Source organism: Rhinoraja longicauda, chromosome 34, assembly GCF_053455715.1.
Source record: "Rhinoraja longicauda isolate Sanriku21f chromosome 34, sRhiLon1.1, whole genome shotgun sequence".
Lineage (NCBI taxonomy): Eukaryota > Metazoa > Chordata > Chondrichthyes > Rajiformes > Arhynchobatidae > Rhinoraja > Rhinoraja longicauda.
In genome coordinates, this window is record NC_135986.1 from 17,297,615 (window position 1) to 17,322,191 (window position 24,577).

General features: G+C 50.3%; 2 protein-coding genes across 2 annotated transcripts in view; one reads left to right on the forward strand and one right to left on the reverse strand.

Moving 5' to 3' along the window:
• Positions 1–20,262, forward strand: part of LOC144609613 (pyruvate carboxylase, mitochondrial-like) — a 328,348-nt gene extending 308,086 nt beyond the window's left edge. Inside the window, exon 10 of the mRNA XM_078428112.1 lies at positions 19,939–20,262. Within this exon, the coding sequence (XP_078284238.1) occupies positions 19,939–20,262 (324 nt within the window). The remainder of the gene's footprint in view (positions 1–19,938) is intronic.
• Positions 20,263–20,416: 154 nt separating this feature from the next.
• The window catches only part of LOC144609614 (pyruvate carboxylase, mitochondrial-like), an 87,858-nt gene continuing 83,697 nt past the window's right edge, over positions 20,417–24,577 (reverse strand). The window contains exon 8 of the mRNA XM_078428113.1: positions 20,417–20,436. Within this exon, the coding sequence (XP_078284239.1) occupies positions 20,417–20,436 (20 nt within the window). The remainder of the gene's footprint in view (positions 20,437–24,577) is intronic.

Here is a 24,577-nt window from a genome sequence, read left to right on the forward strand (position 1 = left end):
TGTCTATTGTTCCGCACGGTAGAGTTGCTGCCTCACAGCGCCAGAGACCCGGGTTCGATCCTGACTACGGGCGCCGTCTGTACGGAGTTTGTACGTTCTCCCCGTGACCTGCGTGGGTTTTCTCCGAGATCTTCGGTTTCCTCCCACACTCCAAAGACGTGCGGGTTTGTCGGTTAATTGGCTTGGTAAATGTAAACAATTGTCCCTCGTGGGTGTAGGATAGTGTTAGTGTGCGGGGATCGCTAGTCTGAGTCATAGAGTGAAACAAGCCCTTCGACCCAACTTGCCCACACCGACCAACGTAGGTCAGGTTTGTTGGTTAATTGGCCTGGTTTAAATGTAAAATTGTCCCCAGTGCGTGTAGGATAGTGTCAGTGTGCGGGGATCGCTGGTCGGCACGGACTCGGCGGGCCGAAGGGCCTGTTTCTCCAAAACTAAAAACTAAACCAAAGGCACTTTGGAAAGTCCTTGAATCTCTGCCATTGCACCAGTTTCAAACAAACAGTTTTCTCTTTGATATCATCCTCCCTCTGGCCTTTTACCTGGTGCCCAGCGGGAGATTTGAAAGCAAATGATTCCTCAGGTGAATCTGCGGAAGGAAAGAATGGGTGTGACAGAAAATTACAGGCACTTCCACACTGACCATTGATCGCCCGTTCACACTAGTTGTCAGCTCTCACACTTTCTCATCCACTCCCTTCAAACTGGTCGCATAGAAACATAGAAAATAGGTGCAGGAGTAGGCCATTCGGCTCTTCAAGCCTGCACCGCCATTCAATATGGTCATGGCTGATCATCCAACTCAGTATCCCGTACCTGCCTTCTCTCCATACCCCCTGATCCCTTTAGCCACAAGGGCCACATCTAACTCCCTCTTAAATATAGCCAATGAACTGGCCTCAACTACCTTCTGTGGCAGAGAATTCCACAGATTCACCACTCTCTGGGTGAAAAGAAACTTTCTCATCTCGGTCCTAAAAGACTTCCCCCTTATCCTTAAACTGTGACCCCTTGTTCTGGACTTCCCCAACATCGGGAACAATCTTCCTGCATCTAGCCTGTCCAACCCCTTAAGAATTTTGTAAGTTTCTATAAGATCCCCCCTCAATCTTCTAAATTCCAGCGAGTACAAGCCGAGTCTATCCAGTCTTTCTTCATATGAAAGTCCTGCCATCCCAGGAATCAATCTGGTGAACCTTCTCTGTACTCCCTCTACAAAAGGTACTGGGGCAACCCATACACAAAACATTATGCCCACCTGCCTAATCTGCTGTTGGCCCTCCGTGTGCAGCCCCATACGCAGCAGGGTGCGATGCACTGTGTATTGTGACACATTCCTCCCGTGATCACCATTAACATTTTCCGTGACTTGTGCCACAGTCGACCTTCTGTCGGTTCGGACCAGACGGGATAGCCTTCGTTGCCTTCGCGCATCGATGAGCCTTGGGCGCCCAACACCCTGCCTGTCGCCGGTTTGTGGTTTGTCCCTCCTCGGACCACTGTCGGTCGGTACTCACCACTGCTGACCGGGAGCACCCCACAAGCCTTGCCGTTTCACAGATGCTCTGACCCAGTCGTCTGGCCATAACAATGTGGCCCTTGTCAAAGTCGCTCAGGTCTTTACTCCTGCCCATTTCTCCTGCGTCCAACACGTCAACTTCAAGAACTGACTGTTCACTTGCTGCCTAATATATCCCGCCCCTCGACAGGTGCCATTGTAACTAGATAATCAATGTTATTCACTGCGCCTGTCAGTGGTCACAATGTTTTGGCTGATCGGTGTATAAGAGGCCGCATTTAGAGTAGTGTGTTCAGTTCTGGGCACCATGTTGTTGAAAAGATGTTGTCAAGCTAGAAATGGTGCAGAGAAGATTGACGAGGATGTTGCCAGGACTTGAGGGCTTGAGCTACAGGGAGAGGTTGAGTAGGCTGGGATTGTATTCCCTGGAGTGCAGGAGGACAAGGGGAGATCTTATAGAGGTGTACAAGATCATGAGAGGAATAGATCAGGTAGACGAACAGAGTCTCTTGCCCAGAGTAGGGGAATCGAGGACCAGAGGACACAGGTTTAAGGTAAAGGGGGAAAGATTTATTAGGAACCCGAGGGGTACCTTTTTCACACAGAGGGTGGTGGGTGTATGGAACGAGCTGCCGGAGGAGGTAGTTGAGGCTGGGACTATCCCAACGTTTAAGAAACAATTTGTCAGGTACATGGATAGGACGGGTTTAAAGGGATATGGACCAAACGCGGGCAGGTGGGACTAGTGTAGATGGGACACGTTGGCCGGTGTGGGCAAGTTGGGCCGAAGGGCCTGTTTCCACGCTGTATCACGCTATGACTCTCTGCTTTTGTATAACTTATTAATTCCCTCCTGTACACTTACTTGAAGAGCCGTCTTTAAATTTAAACTTGATCATCGACAAATTAAAAAAAAAAAAAATTTGTGTAAATCTTTTCATGTCTATGGACTTTCCCCCAGCACTACATCTGTAAGATAATTCCCTGCGTGTTAAATAACCAGTGCACAATCTTTGCAGAGTGTGAAGAATTTTTTACACCTCGCAGTAAAGACGCCCAGAATTTAATAGCTCTCTCTCCACCAGTACCTTTCAACCAGTTTAGTTTTGTTTTTATTTTTTAGAACAGGCCCTTTGGCCCATCGAGCCCGCACCGACCAGCGATCCCAGCACCACTCCACACACACGAGATAACTGCAGATGCTGGTACAAATCGAAGGTATCACAAAATGCTGGAGTAACTCAGCGGGTCAGGCAGCATCTCAGGAGAGAAGGAATGGGCGACGTTTCGGACTTCAGTCTGAAGAAGGGTCTCGACCCGAAACGTCACCCATTCCTTCTCTCCTGAGATGCTGCCTGACCTGCTGAGTTACTCCGACATTTTGTGATACCACACACACCCACTAGGGACAATGTTTACATTTACACCAAGCCAATTAACCTGCAAACCTGCACGTCTTTGGAGTGTGGGAGGAGACGGGGAAAAACCCACGCAGGTCACGGGGAGAACGTACAAACTCCATACAGACAGCGCCCGCCGTCAGGATGGAACCCGGGTCTCCGGCGCTGTGAGGCACCAACTCTACCACTGCACCACCGTGAGCGGCTGACAGTTTCCAAATGATTCCCTTTTTATGTTCAATTTCCAACATAGAAACATAGAAACATAGAAAATAGGTGCAGGAGTAGGCCATTCGGCCCTTCGAGCCTGTACGCACTGCCATTCAATATGATCATGGCTGATCATCCAACTCAGTATCCCGTACCTGCCTTCTCTCCATACCCCCTGATCCCTTTAGCCACAAGGGCCACATCTAACTCCCTCTTAAATATAGCCAATGAACTGGCCTCAACTACCTTCTGTGGCAGAGAATTCCACAGATTCACCACTCTCTGTGTGAAGAAAAACTTTCTCATCTTGGTCCTAAAAGACTTCCCCCTTATCCTCAAACTGTGACCCCTGGTTCTGGACTTCCCCAACATCGGGAACAATCTTCCCGCATCTAGCCTGTCCAACCACTTAAGAATTTTGTAAGTTTCTATAAGATCCCCCCTCAATCTTCTAAAAACATCTGCAACTTCTCGAGTTTGAGGGCTCCACTTTTCACGAGTGAATTCTCGTTCTTGTTCTTGCGCCTACCGCTTTCCCGACGCGGAAAACGTTGCCCCTCAGGTTCCGATGAAATCGTTCCCTGCTCACCTTAAACCTCTGCCCTCTAGTTTTTGATTCCCCCACCCCAGAAATGGACTCTGTGCATTCACTCTAACTAGTGGGCGGTCACGGTGGAGCAGCGGTAGAGTTGCCGCCTTACGGCGAATGCAGCGCCGGAGACCCGGGTTCCATCCCCACCACGGGCACCGTCTGTATGGAGTTTGCACATTCTCCCCGTGACCTGCGTGGGTTTTCTCCGGGTGCTCCGGTTTCCTCCCACACTCCAAAGACGTGCAGGCTCATAGGTTAATTGGCTTCGGTAATAACTGTCCCCTAGTGTGTGTGCAGGACAGTGCTCGTGTACGGGGTGATCGCTGGTCGGCCCGGACTCAGTGGGCCAAAGGGCCTGTTTCCACGCTGTATCTCCCTCAAACCCACGCAGGTCACGGGGAGAACGTACGAACAGACAGCACCCGTAGTCAGGATCGAACCTGGGTCTCCGGTGCAATGAGTGAAAGATATGTAAAAAAGTAACGATGATAAAGGAAACATCGCTGTTTGCCGGGTGAGAACGAGAAGCTGGTGCGACTTGGGTGGGGGAGGGATGGAGAGAGAGGGAATGACGGGGCTACCTGAAGTGAGAGAAATCAATATTCAGACCGCTGGGATGTAAGTTGCCCAAACGAAATATGAGATGCTGTCCCTCCTCTGCCAACCTCATCTACTGTATCCGTTTTGCTGAACACCTTCGCTCAGCCTGCCTGAATCAACCTGATCTCCCGGTTGCCAAACACTTTAATTCCCCTTCCCACTCCCACACTGACCTTCTTGTCCTGGGTCACCTCCATTGGCAAGAATGCGGCCTGACGCAAATTGTAGGAACAGCACCTCATGTTTCTCCCTCCTCTCCAGAGATGCTGCCTGTCCCGCTAAGTTACTCCAGTTTTTTGCGTCTATTTTCTCTCTATCACCTATTCCTTTTCTCCAGAGATGATGTCTGACCCGTTGAGTTACTCCAGCTTTTTGTGCCTATCTTCTATGTCGACTAAGATGCCCCATCTAAACTAATCCCATTTGTTGCACCCATATATATCCCTTTACGCCATTTACCTGTCCAATAGCCTTGTAAATGTTGTTATAGTCCCTGCCTCAACTACCTCCTCTGGCAGCTTGTTCCCTACAAGGCATGATTTGCAAGTTTGCAGATGACGCTAAATTGGAGGGTATTTACTTTGGGTTTAGAGGGTTTAGAGATACAGCGCGGAAACAGGCCCTTCGGCCCACCGGGTCCGCGCCGCCCAGCGATCCCCGCACATTAACACTATCCTACACACACTCGGGACAATGTTTTACATTTGCCAAGCCAATTAACCTACAAACCTGCACGTCTTTGGAGTGTGGGAGGAAACCGAAGATCTCGGAGAAAACCCACGCAGGTCACGGGGAGAACGTACAAACTCCGTACAGACGGCGCCCGTAGTCGGGATGGAACCCGGGTCTCCGGCGCTGCATTCGCTGTAAGGCGGCAACTCTACCGCTGCGCCACCGTGCAGTTTAGTTTAGTTTAGTTTATTGACGCAGCGCGTAAACGTCACCCATTCCTTCTGTCCAGGGATGCTGCTCGACCCGCTGAGTTACTCCAGCTTTTCGTGTCTATCTTTGGTGTAAACCTGCAACTGCAGTTCCTTCCCACACAGGAGGAGATGAATCGTTGAGCGATCTCCTAGATTGCACCCAGTAATCACTGTATTTGACGCTCTTGAATAAAGTCTTGATTGCCTTGCCCGATTTAAAGTTTTCTTTGACACGGGTCAGGCAGCATCTCCAGAGAACCATGCTTCCTGACCTGCTGAGTTACTTCAGCACTTTGTACCTGTCCATGTTCTCCAGAGATGCTGCTTGACCCGCTGAGTTACTCCAGCACTTTGTACCTGTCCACGTTCTCCAGAGATGCTGCCTGACCCGCTGAGTTACTCCAGCACTTTGTACCTGTCCACGTTCTCCAGAGATGCTGCCTGACCCGCTGAGTTACTCCAGCACTTTGTACCTGTCCGTGTTCTCCAGAGATGCTGCCTGACCCGCTGAGTTTCTTACTTTCAAGAGAGAGTTAGATTTAACTCTTAGGGCTAACGGAATCAAGGGATATGGTGCAGGAAAAATATTCCCCGTTTTGGGGGGAGGCCAGAACCAGGGGGGTCACAATTTAAGAATAAGGGGTCGGCCATTTCGGACTGAGATGAGGAAAAACATCTTCACCCAGAGAGTTGTGAATCTGTGGAATTCTCTGCCACAGAAGGCAGTGGAGGCCAATTCACTGGATGTTTTCAAGAGAGAGTTGGATTTAGCTCCTAGGGCTAACGGAATCAAGGGATGTGGGGAGAAAACAGGAACGGGGTACTGATTGTGGATGATCAGCCGTGATCATATTGAATGGCGGTGCTGGCTCGTAGGGCCGAATGGCCTCCTCCTGCACCTATTTTTCTATGTTTCTATGTTTCGACTTGTTGCAGCTTTACAAACCTATTAATGTAACAACAATAAATAAATATACAATAAACAAGTACTGTACCATAAATTAATCTGTTCAGGGCACAGAGTGCTGCAGTAACTCAGCGGGTTATCTCCAAAGAACATGGATACGTGACTCAGGGGGCACGATGGCGCAGCGGGTAGAACTGCTGCCTCACGGCGCCAGAGACCCGGGTTCCATCCTGACTACGGGCGCTGTCTGTATGGAGTTTGTACGTTCTCCCTGTGACTGCGTGGGTTTTCTCCGGGTGCTCTGGTTTCCCCCCACACTCCGAAGACGTGCAGGTTTGTCGGGGTTAATTGCCCTATTGTAGGGGCCAACATGTCCCATCTACACTAGTCCCACCTGCCTGCATATGGTCCATATCCCACCAAACCTGTCCTATCCATGTACCTGTCCAACTGTTTCTTAAACGTTGGGATAGTCCCAGCCTCCGGCAGCTCGTTCTATACACCCACCACCCTCTGTGTGAAAAAGTTACCCCTCAGATTCCCATTAAATCTTTTCCCTTTCACCTTGAACCCGTGTCTTCTGGTCCTCGATTCCCCTACTCTGGGCAAGAGACTGTGCGTCTACCCGATCTATTCCTCTCATGATTTTGTGCACCTCTATAAGATCACCCCTCATCCTCCTGCGCTCCAAGGAATAGAGTCCCAGCCTGCTCAACCTCTCCCTGTAGCTCACACCCTCTAGTCCTGGCAACATCCTCGTAAACCTTCTCTGAACCCTTTCGAGCTTGACAATATCTGGAGACCCGGGTTCGATCCCGACTACGGGCGCTGTCAGTTCGGAGTTTGTACGTTCTCCCCATGACCTACGTGGGTTTTCTCCGGGTGCTCCGGTTTCCTCCCACGCTCCAAAGACATGCGGGTTTGTCGGTTAGTTGGCTCCGGTTTTTTGTTTAATTGTAAATTGTCCTGGGCTTGCAGGGCAGTGATGGTCGGCGGGCCGAAGAGCCTGTTTCCGCACTGTATCTCTGAAGTCTCGAGGCAGGAAGACACACAAAAAAAGAAGCCATGTGTTGTAAGCCTTGTTGAAATTGTAAACATGATTCACCGCAAGGTACAAAGGGAATTGTACAGGGCATTGGTGAGACCACACCTGGAGTATTGCGTACAGTTTTGGTCTCCTAATCTGAAGAAAGACATTCTTGCCATAGAGGGAGTACAGAGAAGGTTCACCAGATTGATTCCTGGGATGGCAGGACTTTCATATGAAGAAAGACTGGATAGACTCGGCTTGTACTCGCTGGAATTTAGAAGATTGAGGGGGGATCTTATAGAAACTTACAAAATTCTTAAGGGGTTGGACAGGCTAGATGCAGGAAGATTGTTCCCAATGTTGGGGAAGTCCAGAACAAGGGGTCACAGTTTAAGGATAAGGGGGAAGTCTTTTAGGACCGAGATGAGAAAGTTTCTTTTCACACAGAGTGGTGAATCTGTGGAATTCTCTGCCACAGAAGGTAGTTGAGGCCAGTTCATTGGCTATATTTAAGAGGGAGTTAGATGTGGCCCTTGTGGCTAAAGGAATCAGGGGGTATGGAGAGAAGGCAGGTATGGGATACTGAGTTGGATGATTAGCCATGATCATATTGAATGGCGGTGCAGGCTTGAAGGGCCGAATGGCCTGCTCCTGCACCTATTTTTGTATGTTTCTATGGAATGAACTGATTTGAAGAGCGAGATTGTAAAAGGGTGTAAAACTAAACGGACTGGCATCCACAAAAGGCAGCCCGCCCGCCCGCACAACATGGAGCAACATAATCCAAGCCGTTAATTCAGATGCACATTGTTCCAATTTCACCCTGGTGCATGGTTGCGATTGAACAAAGACTCACAGCCTCTCCGCCCCCTGACAAGCCACTGTTCATACCTGTCTAAATTATTCAGCAGCCTGAGCATTTACCAGCCTGGGACTGACACACTCTGCCTCGCAAAATATAGATTTTCAAATTAGATTTCCGTGGTTGGAGTGCCGGAGTATCTCAGCGGGTCGGGCTAGCGTTCTCTGGAGAACGTGGACGGGTGACGTTTCGGGACGGGAGGCCCTTCTCCAGGCTTGTGGCACCTATCCATGTCCTCCACAGACAGGTGCAGGAATGAACTGCAGGTGCTGCTTGACACCGGAGAGAGAGACACAAGAAGCTGGAGCAACTCAGCCAGTCGTAGAAACATAGGAGATAGTTGCAGGAGGAGCCTTCGAGCCAGCACCACCATTCATTGTGATCGTGGCTGATCATCCACAATCAGTAACCCGTGCCTGCCTTCTCCCCACATCCCTTGATTCCTTGGTCACACAGTGATACAGTGTGGAAACAGGCCATTCGGCCCAACCCGCCCACACCGGCCAACAATGTCCCAGCTACCCCAGTCCCACCTGCCTGCACTTGGTCCACAACCCTCCAAACCCGTCCTATCCATGTACCTGTCCAACTGTTTCTTAAACGTTGGGATAGTCCCAGCCTCAACTACCTCCTCCGGCAGCTCGTTCCACACACTGTGTGAAAAAGTTACCCCTCGGATTCCTATTAAATCTTTCCCCCTTCACCTTGAACCTATGTCCTCTGGTCCTCGATTCCCCTACTCTGGGCAAGAGACTCTGGATCTAAACCTCTCATGATTTTGTACACCTCTATAAGATCTCCCCTCATCCTCCTGCGCTCCATTGAATAGAGACCCAGCCAGCTCAACCTCTCCCTGTAGCTCACGCCCTCTAGTCCTGGCAACACCCTCGTAAATCTTCCCTGTGCCCTTTCAAGCTTGATAGCACCTCTGGAGAAAGGGAAGAGGTGGCATTTCGGCCCTGACCCGCTGATTTACTCCAGCATTTTATGTCTATCTTTCAAAGTTCATAGGTTCTCGGAGCAGAACTAGGCCATTCGGCCCATCGCGTCCATGCCATTCAATCATGGCTGATCTCTGCCTCCTAATCTCATCCTCCTGCCTTCTCCCTGTAACCCCTGACAACCTGTTCTAATCAAGAACTTGCCTATCTCTGCCTTAGAAATATCCACTGACTTGTGGCCTCCACAGCCCTCTGTGGCAATGAGTTCCACAGATTCACCGCCCTCTGACTGAAGAAGTCCCTCCTCACCTCCTTTCTAAAAGAGCGCCCTCTGAGCTTACGGCCGCTGATTCCTGGACTCTCCCACCAGTGGAAACGTCCTTCAGGTAACTCAGTGGGACAGGCAGCATCTCTGGAGACCACAGATACAGGAGCTGACGTATCGGGCCGAGACCACTTCTTGAGACCGAGAGTCAGGGGAGAGGGAAGCGAGAGGTGTGGGCGGCGATGGAGAGAGACAACACATGAATGAAAGATGTGCAAAAGAGTAACGAGGATCCAGGAGAGGTAGAGCCCACAATGGTCCATTGTTGGCTGCGGGGAAGGTGATCACGATGATTGTAGATTATTTATTTATCTATTTTCGATTTATTTATTTTCCTGTCAACACAATACAACAGTTTGACCGTACAGTTGTGAAAGTCAAATAGTGCAAAATCATTGTATCAAAAATCAAACAATACTAGACCAAGTGTACCCGTTGGCCCAAACCTCTCCTGCATTGGAGGCAGCACCCTTCTCCTCCCCCACTTCCCTCCACTGCCCCCCTCCCCTCCTCCACCCTCCCACCCTCCTCCCCCTCCCCCTCCCCATCCTTCTCCTCCCTCCCCCCCTCCCTCCCTCCCCCTCCCTCGGAGATAGATTTAAACTTTAAAATGTGAATAACTTCCCCTGAACCTCCCTTATCCTTCCCCTCCCCCCAACCCCCCCTTCCCTGAACCTCCCTTATCCTTCCCCTCCCCCCAACCCCCCCCTTCCCTAACCTCCCTTATCCTCCCTCCCCCTCCCCCTTCCACCCCCACCCCAACCCCCCCTTCCTCTCAACCTCCCTATCCTTCCCCTCCCCCTTCCACCCCCACCCCAACCCCCAACCCCCCTTCCTCTCAACCTCCCTTATCCTTCCCTCCCCCTTCCACCCCCACCCCAACCCCCAACCCCCCCTTCCTCTCAACCTCCCTTATCCTTCCCCTCCCCCTTCCACCCCCACCCCAACCCCCAACCCCCCCTTCCTCTCAACCTCCCTTATCCTCCCTCCCCCCTTCTCCCCCAGCCCAACCCCCTCCCTCCCCCTTCCCTCCCTCCCCCTTTCTCCTCCCCCTCCCCTTTCCCCTCCCCCTCCCCTTTCCCCTCAACCTCCTCTATCCTCCCTCCCTCCACCCCTCCCCTTCCCTTCCCCCACTCCATCCCCCTGAACCACCCTTATTCTCCCCCCTTCTCTCTCTCCCCCCCTCCCCCTCCCTCCCTAGGAGATAGATTTAAACTTTAAAATGTGAATAACTTAAACAATATAACACCGATTTCAATGAAACTTCTTCCATTAGCACCAAAGGGACGACGGTGAGTAAGGTGGGACTAAATTGTCACGCTATTGTGTACTGTGGTTCAGGAACAAACAAACATACATACGAGAGTTTTAGTATGTTGATAATCACACGTGATATTTTCTGACCGAGAAAAAAAACGGTGTAGGCCGAAGCCAAAGGTTATTGCGCCTATCCTTAATACTTATACTTAACAAATATAATTTTTTTAAACCACAAACATCATAAGTCAGAAGCAGATAAACAAAATATAGAAAGAAACACAAATATAGTCAAGAACCATCATTTCTATCATGTCCGTCATTTCTCAGCTCTGATCACATGTTCTGTATCTTTCAAGTATAATATTTTTGAACATTTTCTTCAATTTATACATATTACGACACTCTTTTAATTAATTGCTCCAGCTATTCCATAAATGCAGAGTATTATCTGAATGGTGTCAAGTTAGGAACAGGAGACGTACAACGAGATCTGGGTATCCTAGTGCATCAGTCACTGAAAGGAAGCATGCAGGTACAGCAGGCAGTGAAGAAAGCCAATGCATGTTGGCCTTCATAACAAGAGGAGTTGAGTATAGGAGCAAAGAGGTCCTTCTGCAGTTGTACCGGGCCCTAGTGAGACCGCACCTGGCGTACTGTGTGCAGTTTTGGTCTCCAAATTTGAGGAAGGATATTCTTGCTATTGAGAGCGTGCAGCGTAGGTTTACTAGGTTAATTCTCGGAATGGCGGGACTATCGTATGTTGAAAGACTGGAGCGGACTGGGCTTGTATACACTGCAATTTAGAAGGATGAGAGGGGATCTTATCGAAACATATAAGATTATTAAGGGGTTGGACACGTTAGAGGCAGGAAACATGTTCCCAATGTTGGGGAGTCCAGAACCAGGGGCCACAGTTTAAGAATAAGGGGTCGGCCATTTAGAACGAGATGAGAAAAACTTTTTCAGTCAAAGAGTTGTAAATAGACAATAGACAATAGGTGCAGGAGGAAGCATTCAGCCCCTCGAGCCAGCACCGCCATTCAATGTGATCATCGGCTGATCATTCTCATCAGTACCCCCGTTCCTGCCTTCTCCCCATACCCCCTGTGGGATCTCAGCCTCAGAAGGCAGTGGAAGCCAATTCTCTGAATGCATTCAAGAGGGAATGGGTGATGCTTCGGGTCGAGACCCTCCTTCAGTCAGAAGAAGGGTCTGGACCCGAGACGTCACCTATTCCTTTTTCTCCAGCGATGCTGCCTGACCCGCTGAGTTACTCCTGACTCAAGAAGGGTCTCGAGCCGAAACGTCACCCATTCCTTCTCTCCCGGGATGCTGCCTGATCCGCTGAGTTACTCCAGCTTTTTGTGTGTGTTCTCTCTCTCTCTCTCTCTCTCTCTCTCTCTCTCTCTCTCTCTCTCTCTCTCTCTCTCTCTCTCTCTCTCTCTCTCGCTCTCTCTCTCTCTCTCTCTCTCTCTCTCCCTCTCTCCTCCCTCCCTCCGTCCCTCCCTCCCTCCCTCTCTCTCTCTCTCTCTCTCTCTCTCTCTCTCTCTCTCTCTCTCTCTCTCTCTCTCTCTCTCTCTCTCTCTCTCTCTCTCTCTCTCTCTCTAAAACACACTCTCTCTCTCTCTCTCTCTAAAACACACTCTCTCTCTCTCTCTCTCTCTCTCTCTCTCTCCCCCTCCCCTCCCCCTCTCAAACGTTGGGGCAGTCCCAGCCTCAACTACCTCCTCGGGCGGCTCGTTCCACACACACGCTTGTTACAGTCGCTGCCTTTCAGCTCCAGAGACCCGGGTTCGATCCCAGCCACAGTTGCCTGCCCGCACGGAGTTTGCACATTCTCCCCGTGACCCGCGTGGGTTTTCTCCTGGTGCTCCGGTTTCCCCCCCCCCTGCACTCCAAAGACGTTCGGATTGTACGCTAATTAGCTTGCTAAAAAAAATCTGAATGGTCCCTTGTGAGTGTGTGTGTGTGTGTAAACGAGACTAACGTAAACGTAAGTGCGGGCAGGTGGGACAAATGGGGATCAAAGATACTAGAGGAGCAATTCACAGATTTTTGTTATTTTTCTTTTTAAATATTCTACAAGTTTCTGCCGACTAAATGGCCGCTGTGACGTACTACGGGTTTGTAGGGTCGAGTGGTCTATCTTGTTCCCTCTAGTATATTTGGTGTAGACGTGGGTCCAAACTAAAGCACAGGCAGGTGGGACTAGTGTAGATGGGGCTAGTTTTCCGCTGTGGGCAAGTTGGGCCGAAGGGCCTGTTTCCACGCTGTGTCACTCCATGGCCCTCTCCACCTGCTCCGTCACCATGGAAACAACCTTGGGGAGCTGAAATACCTTTAAAAGCTGGAACCATTCCAACAAAGGACCTCCTAATTTGACCTCCTTTTTATTATAAGGTGAACTGTCATGTACTGCCACAATTAATTGCGCCTTCTCAATGCAAATTGTCATAACTATTTTACGATTCTCTAAACAAAATACATCGCTGACACTCCACGCCGGCAGTAAAATTAGCCCGATAAAATATTTGGTCGCTCCTGAGGGAATCTTAAATGCCATCTTGACATCGGCCGGACTGTCAAGTGGGCTGTTTGATACTCTCACCTTCCGAATAACAGTCACAGAATCACAGAGTGATACAGTGTGGAAACAGGCCCTTCGGCCCAACTTGCCCACACCGGCCAACAACGTCCCAGCTACACTAGTCCCACCTGCCTGCGCTTGGTCCACATCCCTCCAAACCTGTCCTATCCATGTACCTGTCCAATGGTTTCTTAAACGATGGGATAGTCCCAGCCTCAACTACCTCCTCCGGCAGCTCGTTCCATACACCCACCACCCTCTGTGTGAAAAGGTTACCCCTCGGATTCCTTTGTCCCCTTCACCTTGAACCTATGTCCTCTGGTCCTCGATTCCCCTACTCTAGGCAAGAGACTCTGTGCGTCTACCCCATCTATTCCTCTCATGATTTTGTACACCTCTACAAGATCACCCCTCATCCTCCTGCGCTCCAAGGAATAGAGACCCAGCCTGCTCAACCTCTCCCTGTAGCTCACACCCTCCAGTCCTGTCAACATCCTCGTAAATCTTCCCTACGCCATTTCAAGCTTGACAATATCTTTCCTCGTTTGGAAAACAGGCCCTTCGGCCCACCCCTGCAGAGAGGCAACCTATCCCTCACCCCCCCCCCCCGCGCTCAAAAATTGTCCACATCTCCCGCTTCAACTCGCCTTCTCTTGAGCGTTTATTTATTTATTCGTGACAAATTAATTCTTGCGCTGATTCCAACAAAGGATTAATTATGTTTTCATAATTTCTCTGGGGAACAGGGAACAGGGGCAATTAAGTTTCTGGATCCACTAAAGAAAATCAATTATGTGACGCATTAAAAATATTTCTCCTCGGACGACGGCAAGCCTGACCGTGACATTATCGATCCAGAACGACTGGACATAGAAGAGTACTGGAAGGAACCTCTGACGCTGGTTTAATAGACAATAGACAATAGGTGCAGGAGGAGGCCATTCGGCTCTTCGAGCCAGTACGCACCGCCATTCAATGTGATCATGGCTAATCATTCTCAATCAGTACCCCGTTCCTGCCATCTCCCCATACCCCCTGACTCCGCTATCCTTAAGAGCTCTATCCAGCTCTCTCTTGAATGCATTCAGAGAATTGGCCTCCACTGCCTTCTGAGGCAGAGAATTCCACAGATTCACAACTCTCTGACTGAAAAAGTTTTTCCTCATCTCAGTTCTAAATGGCCGACCCCTTATTCTTAAACTGTGTGGCCCCTGGTTCTGGACTCCCCCAACATTGTTTCCTGCCTCTAACGTGTCCAACCCCTTAATAATCTTATACGTTTCGATAAGATCCCCTCTCATCCTTCTAAATTTAAACCGCAGATGGACGCAAAAATGCTGGAGGAACTCAACGGGACAGGCAGCATCTCTGGAGAGAAGGAACGAGGATGTTTAGGGTCTTCAGGGTTTCCCTCTCTCTCCATCCCCTCCCCCTTCCCATTTCCTCCGACCAGCCTGCCTGTCTCCAACTACATTTTATCTCTGTTTGCCTTGTTGTGACCTTCTCCCAGCTAACAGTGATCTATTCCACATTTTACTTGATCTCTATCCCCTTTGTCCTGTTTTCACACCTTACACTTCCTTATCTTTGTATCTCCCTCCCCACCCCCCCACGACATCACTCTGAAGAAGGGTCTCGACCCGAAACGCCACCCAGAGACCAGCGATCCCCACACACTAACACTATCCTACGCACACGAGCAACGATTTACATTTATACCCGAGCCAATTAACCTGCAAACCTGTGCGTCTTTTTTTGAGTGTGGGAGGAAACCGGAGATCTCGGGAGAACGTACAAACTCCGTACAGACAGCGCCCGTAGTCGGGATGGAACCCGGGTCTCCGGCGCTGTGAGGCAGCAACTCTACAGCTGCGCCACTGTGCCTATAGAACGAGACGGCACAGGAAGAGGCCTTCGACCCACAATGCTCCTGTTGAACACAATGCCAAGTCCTCCTCTGACTGCATGTGAGGTGTATCCCTCCATTTCATGGACTGGACCAGGGAGAGCGTGGAAACTCCACACAGGCAGCAGCCCAAGGACACATCGAACTCGGATTGCTGTCCGGCGGTGCTGGGTCGTGCCACCCCTCGGCTAAGGTGGCGCGGCGGTAGAGTTGCTGCCTCACAGCGCCAGAGACCCGGGTTCCATCCTGACCACGGGTGCTGTCTGTACGAGTTTGTACGTTCTCCCGTGGTCTGCGTGGGTTTCTCTGGGATCTCCGGTTTCCCTCCCACACTCAAAACAAGACGCACAGGTTTGCAGGTTAATTGGCTTGGTATAAATGTAAATCGTCCTAGTGTGCGTAGGACAGTGCTAGTGTGTGGGGGGATCGCTGGTCGGCACGGACCCGGTGGGCCGAAGGGCCTGTTTCCGCGCTGCATCGCCAAACTAAACGAAACAGCGAGGAAACAGGCTTTTCGGCCACCAAGCACGCACCGACCTGCAGTCCCCACACACTATGCCACACACTAAAGACAATTTACAATCGTTTACCAAAGCCAATTGACCTGTGCAACTGTAAATCGTGAAAGTTTGGGGGAAAACCGGAGCACCCAGAGAAAAACCCACACCGCCATTTTAGTGATACAGTGCAGGGTTGCCAACTATCCCCTATATTGAGCTAAATTGGTTTGTCCCGTACGGGACCACTCTCGCCCCATATTAGGCCCGGTGGGCGCTTTAGCCCGGACACTGTAGGCACGGACACTGTAGGCCCGGACACTGTAGGCCCGGACACTGTAGGCCCGGACACTGTAGGCCCGGACACTGTAGGCCCGGACACTGTAGGCCCGGACACTGTGGCCAGAGGCCCGTGCGCCGCCAAATGGAGGTTGCGTAGCAACCGGCCTCTTGGCCCTCATGGCGCTGGCTGGGTGAGGTCACATGGGGCGCGGGGCGGTGACGTCACCTTTTGTCCCTTATTTGGGAGTGAGAAAGTTGGCAACCCCTCAGAAACATACCTGTCAGCCCACTGCATCCACGCCGACTAGCGATCACCCCGGTAAACCTTCGTCCCAACAGTTTGAAGAAGGAATAGCAGAGGGATATGGACTTCAATTAGATTTCAATTCAATTTTTCAGATGCAGGAAAAATGTTTCCTGTGTTGGGGCGAGTCCAGAACCCAGGGGTCACAGTTTAAGAATAAGGGGTCGGCCATTTTAGGACTGAGATGAGGAAAAACGTTTTCACCCAGAGAGTTGTGAATGTGTGGAATTCTCTGCCACAGAAGGCAGTGGAGCCGATTCACTGGATGTATTCAAGAGAGAGTTAGATAGAGCTCTTAGGGCGAATGGAATCAAGGGATGTGGGGAGAAAGCAGGAACGGGGTACTGATTGAGGATGATCAGCCGTGATCACATTGAATGACGGTGCTGGCTGGAAGGCCGAATGGCCTCCTCCTGCACCTATTGTCTATGTTTCTGTGACTAAACAGAGGAAAATGGGAGAGTGTCAGATGGGGCAGCAGGGGCAAGTTGGGGCCGAAAGACCTGTCTCCATTCTGTTTGGCTCTGTGACTCTGAGTACCATCTACTTCAAACAGACTAATTTAATGTTTCCAATGCAGAGTGGATATCTTTCATTCAACTGCCGTTAACTGGAAAGTACTGTGAACTGTAAAGCGAAACCACTTTATATAATGTGGAAGAGCGATCCTGAATCCATTGAAAATGTCTCTTTGATTGTAAAACCTTATCTCGATTAGTTAGTGCCCACAGTTCCAGAGGAAAGTCTAGCTGCTGCAAACAATCTAATTTTCTCGTTTTTATCTAAATGGAGGCCTTTCAAAAAGCCTCTCGCTCTCCAACTATCAATTCTGCTTCCCTCAAACGAGTGTTTAGTTGAATTTGGTTTAGAGATACAGTGCCGAAACAGGCCCCCCGGCCCATCGAGTCCGCGCCGACCAGCGATTCCCACACACTGACACAGGGACAATTTGACATCAACACCAAGCCAATTAACCTTCAAACCCGCACGTCTTCGGAGTGTGGGAGGAAACCGAATATCTCGGAGAAACCCACGCAGGTCACGGGGAGAACGTACAAACTCCCTACAGAGCCTGTCCAATCCCTTAAGTATTTAATACGTTTCTATAAGATCCGCTCTCGTCCTTCTAAATTCCAGTGAATACAAGCCCAGCCGACCCATTCTTTCATCATATGTCAGTCCCGCCATCCCGGGGATTAACCTGGTGAACCTACGCTGCACTCCCTCAATGGCAAGGATGTCCTTCCTCAAACTAGGAGACCAGAACTGCACACAGTACTCCAAGTGTTGACAATAGACAATAGGTGCAGGAGGAGGCCATTTGGCCCTTCGAGCCAGCACCGCCATTCAATGTGATCATGGCTGATCATTCTCAATCAGTACCCCGTTCCTGCCTTCTCCCCATACCCCCTGACTCCGCTATCCTTAAGAGCTCTATCCAGCTCTCTCTTGAATGCATTCAGAGAATTGGCCTCCACTGCCTTCTGAGGCAGAGAATTCCACAGATTCACAAATCTCTGACTGAAAAAGTTTTTCCTCATCTCCGTTCTAAATGGCTCAGTCTCAGTACAGGTCTCACTAGGGCCCTGTACAACTGCAGAAGGACCTCCTTGCTCCTATACTCAAATCCTCTCGCTATGAAGGCCAACATGCCATTGGCTTTCTTCGCTGCCTGCTGTACCTGCACGCCTACTTTCAGTGCCTGATGTACAAGGACACCCAGGTCTCGTTGCACCTCCCCTTCTCCTAATCTGACACCATTCGGATAATAATCTGCCTTCTTGTTCTTGCCACCAAAGTGGATAACCTCACATTTATCCACATTGTACTCGCGCTGAACTGCTTACAAAAATGAACTGACTGTACCTCAGTACATGTGACAACTAAAGAACCATGCAATGCCATTTGCTTTTGACGCTGCCTGCTGTACGTGTGCAGGAAGGAACTGCAGGTGCTGGTTTAAATCGAAGGCAGACACAAAGTGCTGGAGTAACTCAGCGGGACGGGCAGCATCTCTGGAGAGAAGGAATGGGTGGCGTTCGGGTCGAGACCCTTCTTCAGACTGGGGTGGGGGGAACTGCACCGAGGAGTCCCCTGCAACCTGTTCCTCGCGGTTCATGGGCTCGCCAGCCACCTGCCACTTCTGCAGGCTGGAGGAGTCTGTGTTCAATATGTACATGGAGTGTGTGTCTGTGTACCAAGTGTACACGGAGCGTGTGAATCTGTGTACCGCGTGTACATGGAGTGTGTGAGGCTGTGTACCACGTGTACATGGAGTGTGTGAATCTGTGTACCGCGTGTACATGGAGTGTGTGAGTCTGTGTACCACGTGTACATGGAGTGGGTGAGTCTGTGTACCACGTGTACATGGAGTGTGTGAGGTTGCAGCCCCTGTTCCAATATCTATAAAGGGGCCTCTCCTTTGGGCTTCTGGCTGCCCCTCACACCCACCGCCCTCATCGTTGGCCACCCCTGTGCGTAGGGGGAGAGGGTGGGGGGGGTGAAGATGTCCGGGTGGGGTTTGCTCCTGGGCCTGGCCAAGATGGCCGCCCGCGAGTCACGGCGCCAGGCGGGAGAGCGCTCTGCCCGAGCCGACTGCCTGCCCCTTTTCCGGGGTTTCGTCGTCCGTGCCCGGGTGGCGTTGGAGAGGGACCGCGCGCTGTCCACGGGAACCCTGGGGGGTCTCCGGGACCGCTGGGCACCGCAGGGGGTGGATGCATCCTGGACAAGTTGTACTGAAGAAGGGTCTCGACCCGAAACGTCACCCATTCCCTCTCTCCTGAGATGCTGCCTGACCTGCTGAGTTACTCCAGCATTTTGTGAATAAATACCTTCGATCTGGACAAGTTGTACAATAGTTTATTGTTTGTCTCGCATCATGTGCAGCAGGCAGTGAAGAAAGCGAATGGTATGTTGGCATTCATAGCGAGGGGATTTGAGTATAGGAGCAGGGAGGTTCTGCTGCAGTTGTACAGGGCATTGGTGAGACCACACCTGAGTATTGTGTACAGTTTTGGTCTCCTAATCTGAGGAAAGACATTCTTGCCATAGAGGGAGTACAGAGAAGGTTCACCAGATTGATTCCTGGGATGGCAGGACTTTCATATGAAGAAAGACTGGATAGACTCGGCTTGTACTCGCTGGAATTTAGAAGATTGAGGGGGGATCTTATAGAAACTTACAAAATTCTTAAGGGGTTGGACAGGCTAGATGCGGGAAGATTGTTCCCGATGTTGGGGAAGTCCAGAACAAGGGGTCATAGTTTAAGGATAAGGGGGAAGTCTTTTAGGGCCGAATGAGAACGTTTTTGTTCACACAGAGAGTGGTGAATCTGTGGAATTCTCTGCCACAGAAGGTAGTTGAGGCCAGTTCATTGGCTATATTTAAGAGGGAGTTAGACGTGGCCCTTGTGGCTAAAGGGATCAGGGGGTATGGAGAGAAGGCAGGTACGGGATACTGAGTTGGATGATCAGCCATGATCATATTGAATGGCGGTGCGTACAGGCTCGAAGGGCCGAATGGCCTACTCCTGCATCTATTTTCTATGTTTCTATGGCGGTGGGTTCTGTTTTGGTTTTATTGCACTGCATATATTATTTTAATATTTCAATAAATATCTTTGATTAATAAAACCAAAAAATGGTTGTAGGGGGACGTGCCGAACTTCCTCGGCCTTGTGAGGAAGCAGAGGTATTTTACATTGCGCGTGATGGTAAAACCGCTCGACATGACTCTGTCGCCCCGGAGCCTAACGCTGAAGGGGTGAACCATGGCTGCTTTCTTTCCCCCTCAGGTGTTCCGCAGCGGGGAAGGGATGGGGATCCGTCTGGACATCGCCTCGGCCTTCCAGGGGGCGGTGATCTCGCCGCACTACGACTCGCTGCTGGTCAAGGTGATCGCCCACGGCAAGGACCACCCCACCGCGGCGTCGAAGCTGAACCGGGCCCTGGCCGAGTTCCGGATACGCGGCGTCAAGGTAAGGACCCGGTGGCGCGAAAGCCGGCGGCGTTTACCAGCGTCGATGTCCGCCATTTTGAAGGAAGTGCTTCAAAATGGCGGACGTCGACCGCGATGTGGGTCGCCACGCCTCTTTGCAGGAGACCTGACCGTTTCTTGACCGGCCTTTCCTCAGTGCTCCTCAATGTGGGTGTTGGCTAAAAACTGGTCCTAAAAGGGATCCATTTTACTGATAGTAGACAATCAGTCGACCCGGGCCTACAAGCTGAGGCTCGATAAGGCGCCGGGCCTGACCACGTTTTGGAGCATCATGGTCAGTTTTTGGGCAAAGATACTAGAGGAACAAGATGGACCACTCCGTTGAAATCGCCTATACTGAAGTGTAGTACGCAAAGGAGCCATTTTAGTAAGCAAAACCTGCCATTCGCTCTGCCTCTCGCAGTGTAATCAGTGTTGTGGGGGAACAGTATGTGTGATGATACCATAAAAATGCAGAATATGTCTCATCTATCAACTTACAGATGTTTGTTATTGTTCTTTTTAAATGTTTCTGCAAGTTTCTGCCTACTAAAATGACAGACGTGACGTACTACGGTTTTTAGGGTCGAGTGGTCTATCTTGTTCCTCTAGTATCTTTGGTTTTGGGGCCCCACATATCTGAGGAAGGGTGTGCTGGCTCTGGAGAGGGTCCAGAGGAGGTTTATGAGAATGTTCCCAGGAATGAGCGGGTTAACGTACGATGAGCGTTTGTCGGCACTGGGCCTGTACTCGCTGGAGTTTAGAAGGATGAGGGGGGGGGGGGGGGGACCTTGTTGAAAGGTACAGAATAGTGAAAGGAAGGTTTGAATGGATGTGGGGAGGATGTTTCCACTAGTGGGAGAGTCTAGGACCAGAGGTCACAGATTCAGAATTAAAGGGCGCTCTTTTAGGAAGGAGATGAGGAGGAATTTCTTTAGTCAGTGGGCGGTGAATCTGTGGGATTCCTTGACACAGACGGCTGTGGAGGCCACAAGTCAGTGGATATTTTCAAGGCAGAGATAGATAGATTCTTGATTAGTGCGGGTGTCAGGGGTTATGGGGAGAAGGCAGGAGAATGGGTTAGGAGGGAGAGATAGATCAGCCATGATTGAACGGCGGAGTGGACTCGATGGGCCGAATGGCCTAGTTCTGCTCCTATGGCCTCATGACATGACACGTTCTTGATTAATATGGGCATGAAAGGTCAGGGATTATGGGGAGAAGGCAGGAGAATGGGGTTGACAGGGACGGATAGATCCGCCATGATTGAATGGCTCGATGGGCCGAATGGCCTAATCCTGCTCCTCAGACTTATGAACATGATAGCGGGCAATACTACGATAATGGCGGAGGACTGACAAATTATTGATGACTCCGGGTGTCAAAGGTTTGCAGGAGAAGGCAGGAGAAACGGGTGAGAGGGAGGGATGGATCGGCCATGATGAACGGTGGAGTGGACTCGACGGGCCGAACGGCCTAATTCTACTGCTGGAACTTACGGAGAGCGAAGTGTGAATTTTGGAAAGACAGAGCGGGCGGGCGGAGTGTAGTGGAGTAGAGGGACCCAGCAGTACAGGTACATGGCTCCCTGAAAACATTGCCACAGGTAAATAATGTGGTACCTTGGGAAACTCTTGGTACTTTGACCTTCATCGGCAAGGATATTGAAAGGTTTTACGGGGGGGGAGGGGAGGAGGAGGCAGGAGAATGGGGTTGAGAGGGAGAGGTGGATCAGACGCCATTGAATGGCGGAGTAGGCCCGATGGGCCGAACGGCTTAATTCTGCTCCAGTGACCTACGAAATAAAGATGGCGGCGCAGGATGACGATAATGGCGGAGATCGACTCAGGGGCAGATGGTTCAACCCCACCCTTGTGATTGCTGAGTCTATTTTGTGTTCTCGATTGACGGGGAACATTTCAGTCAATTTACCCTGATGCGGGTAAAATACAACTCCCGATTCTGTTCTACAAAGCGGAGTTCCAACTTTGGCCCGTTCCAAAAGATTGAGCGTACAAGGTTCGGAGTGAAACTCTAAAACCAGGAATTTTCTGCCTGCAGTGATCGCAGATCGCAGATCAGAGCGTTTGACTTCACTGGGCCTGTGCTCACTGGAGTTTAGAGGGATGGGGGGGGGGGGATGGGGGGGGGGAAACCTCGTTGAAACTTTACCGAATAGTGATCGGCCCGGATAGAGTGGATGTGGAGAGGATGTTTCCACTGGTGGGAGAGTCCTGGACCAGAGGGCACAGCCTCAGAATAAAAAGGACGCACCTTTAGAAAGATGAGGAGGAATTTCTTTCGTCAGAGGGTGGTGGTGAATCTGTGGAATTCTTTGCCACAGACGGCCGTGGAGGCCAAGTCAGTGGATATCTTTACGTGGAGATTGACAGTACGGGTGTCAGGGGTTATGGGGAGAAGGCAGGAGAATGGGGTCGGGAGGGAGAGATAGTTCAGCCATGATCGAATGGCGGACTAGATTCGATGGGCCGAATGGCCTAATCCTTTCTCCCGTGACTCACAAACGTATGGACTTGTCAAAGTGAGGCTTTGTTGGCCCTCTCATCATTTTTCTGTTGCTTTGTACGGGCACAATTTTGACTTTTAATAGACAGATACGCGCACAGGACAGGTTTATGGAGAACTGTGGGCCAAACGCAGGCAAACTGGGACTAGCCCAACTGGGGCAACATGGACAAGCGGGGCCGAATGGCCTGGGAGTCGTGCTCGACAGCCCCGTGGGTGTATAACGCAAAGAGGAAAGGGTCGGGCAAGCTACACACTCTTTCGACTGGGAAATATTTTGTCTGATATATTTATTCACCATCATTGGATCCATATCACATGAACAAGCTCATTTGACTTGGCAGCATGTTTTTTGTTATTAATCAAAAATATTGATTCAAATATTAAAATAATATATACAGTAGAAGCATAGAAACATAGAAAATAGGTGCAGGAGTAGGCCATTCGGCCCTTCGAGCCTGTACGCACCGCCATTCAATATGATCATGGCTGATCATCCAACTCAGTATCCCGTACCTGCCGTCTCTCCATACCCCCTGATCCCTTTAGCCACAAGGGCCACATCTAACTCCCTCTTAAATATAGCCAATGAACTGACCTCAACTACCTTCTGTGGCAGAGAATTCCACAGATTCACTACTCTCTGTGTGAAACAAAAACGTTCTCATCTCGGTCCTAAAAGACTTCCCCCTTATCCTTAAGCTGTGACCCCTTGTTCTGGACTTCCCCAACATCGGGAACAATCTTCCTGCATCTAGCCTGTCCAACCCCTTAAGAATTTTGTAAGTTTCTATAAGATCCCCCCTCAGTCTTCTAAATTCAGCGAGTACAATTAAAAACCAAAACAGAACCCACGGCCATAACACAAGACAAACAATAAACTACTACACAACTATCGTACACTCCTTGTCCACGATGCATCTCACCCCCCCCACCCGGTCCCCAACGGTCCCGGAAATCCCCCAAGGTGCCCGTGGACAGCGCGCAGTCCCTCTCCAACGCCACCCGGGTGCGGGCGGACGTACGTAACCCCCGGAAAAGGGGCGGGCAGCCTTAAGGGGTAGGCCATTTAGAACTGAGATGAGGAAAAACTTTTTCAGTCAGAGAGTTGTGAATCTGTGGAATTCTCTGCCTCAGAAGGCAGTGGAGGCCAAGTCTCTGAATGCATTCAAGAGAGAGCTGGATAGAGCTCTTAAGGATAGCGGAGTCAGGGGGTATGGGGAGAAGGCAGGAACGGGGTACTGATTGAGAATGATCAGCCCATGATTACATTGAATGGCGGTGCTGGCTCGAAGGGCCAAATGGCCTCCTCCTGCACCTATTGTCTATTGTCTATTGCCGGGGTGTCGTGGGCATGATCGTGAGGAGTCTTCCAAGAATCGTAGTGGATCTCGGCGCGTCGCTGAGAAATCAAACGGTTTGAAATTTCTCGGCGACAGCTGGCTTGTCGCCAGGTATCGTTGTTTATTGCGGGCGCTGTCTGTCGCATGCTGTCCCCTGGTGTGCTAGGTTCTCTTAGATGCATTTAGAAGTACGTAATATTAAAATAAGTGAAGTCATTTGAAGATACCATAAAATGCTTGTGTTTAACCAATTTATTTACCGTCAGGACATTTGACAGGTAGATTGGAGGTGACTTTTGACGGGCAGGTAAGCGTGGGAATTTTAGCGATGTTTATGGCCATCAGCGATTACATTTAAAGTGGGCTCCCAACCCAGATACGCAACCCAGAAACCAGATATGCATCTCCCATACATTTTCAAAGAATGCCCACACACTTTTCACAAAAATCCACTTAACCCACTTTTAATTTTTTTTTTAAAATACTGCTATTAGTAAACTGGAAGTCAATCCAGTTTATGCCTTGTTACCGTGAAGCTTGGTTTTCAAGTAATCCGGGCAAGACGTTATATTTCAAAACTCCCAAGTA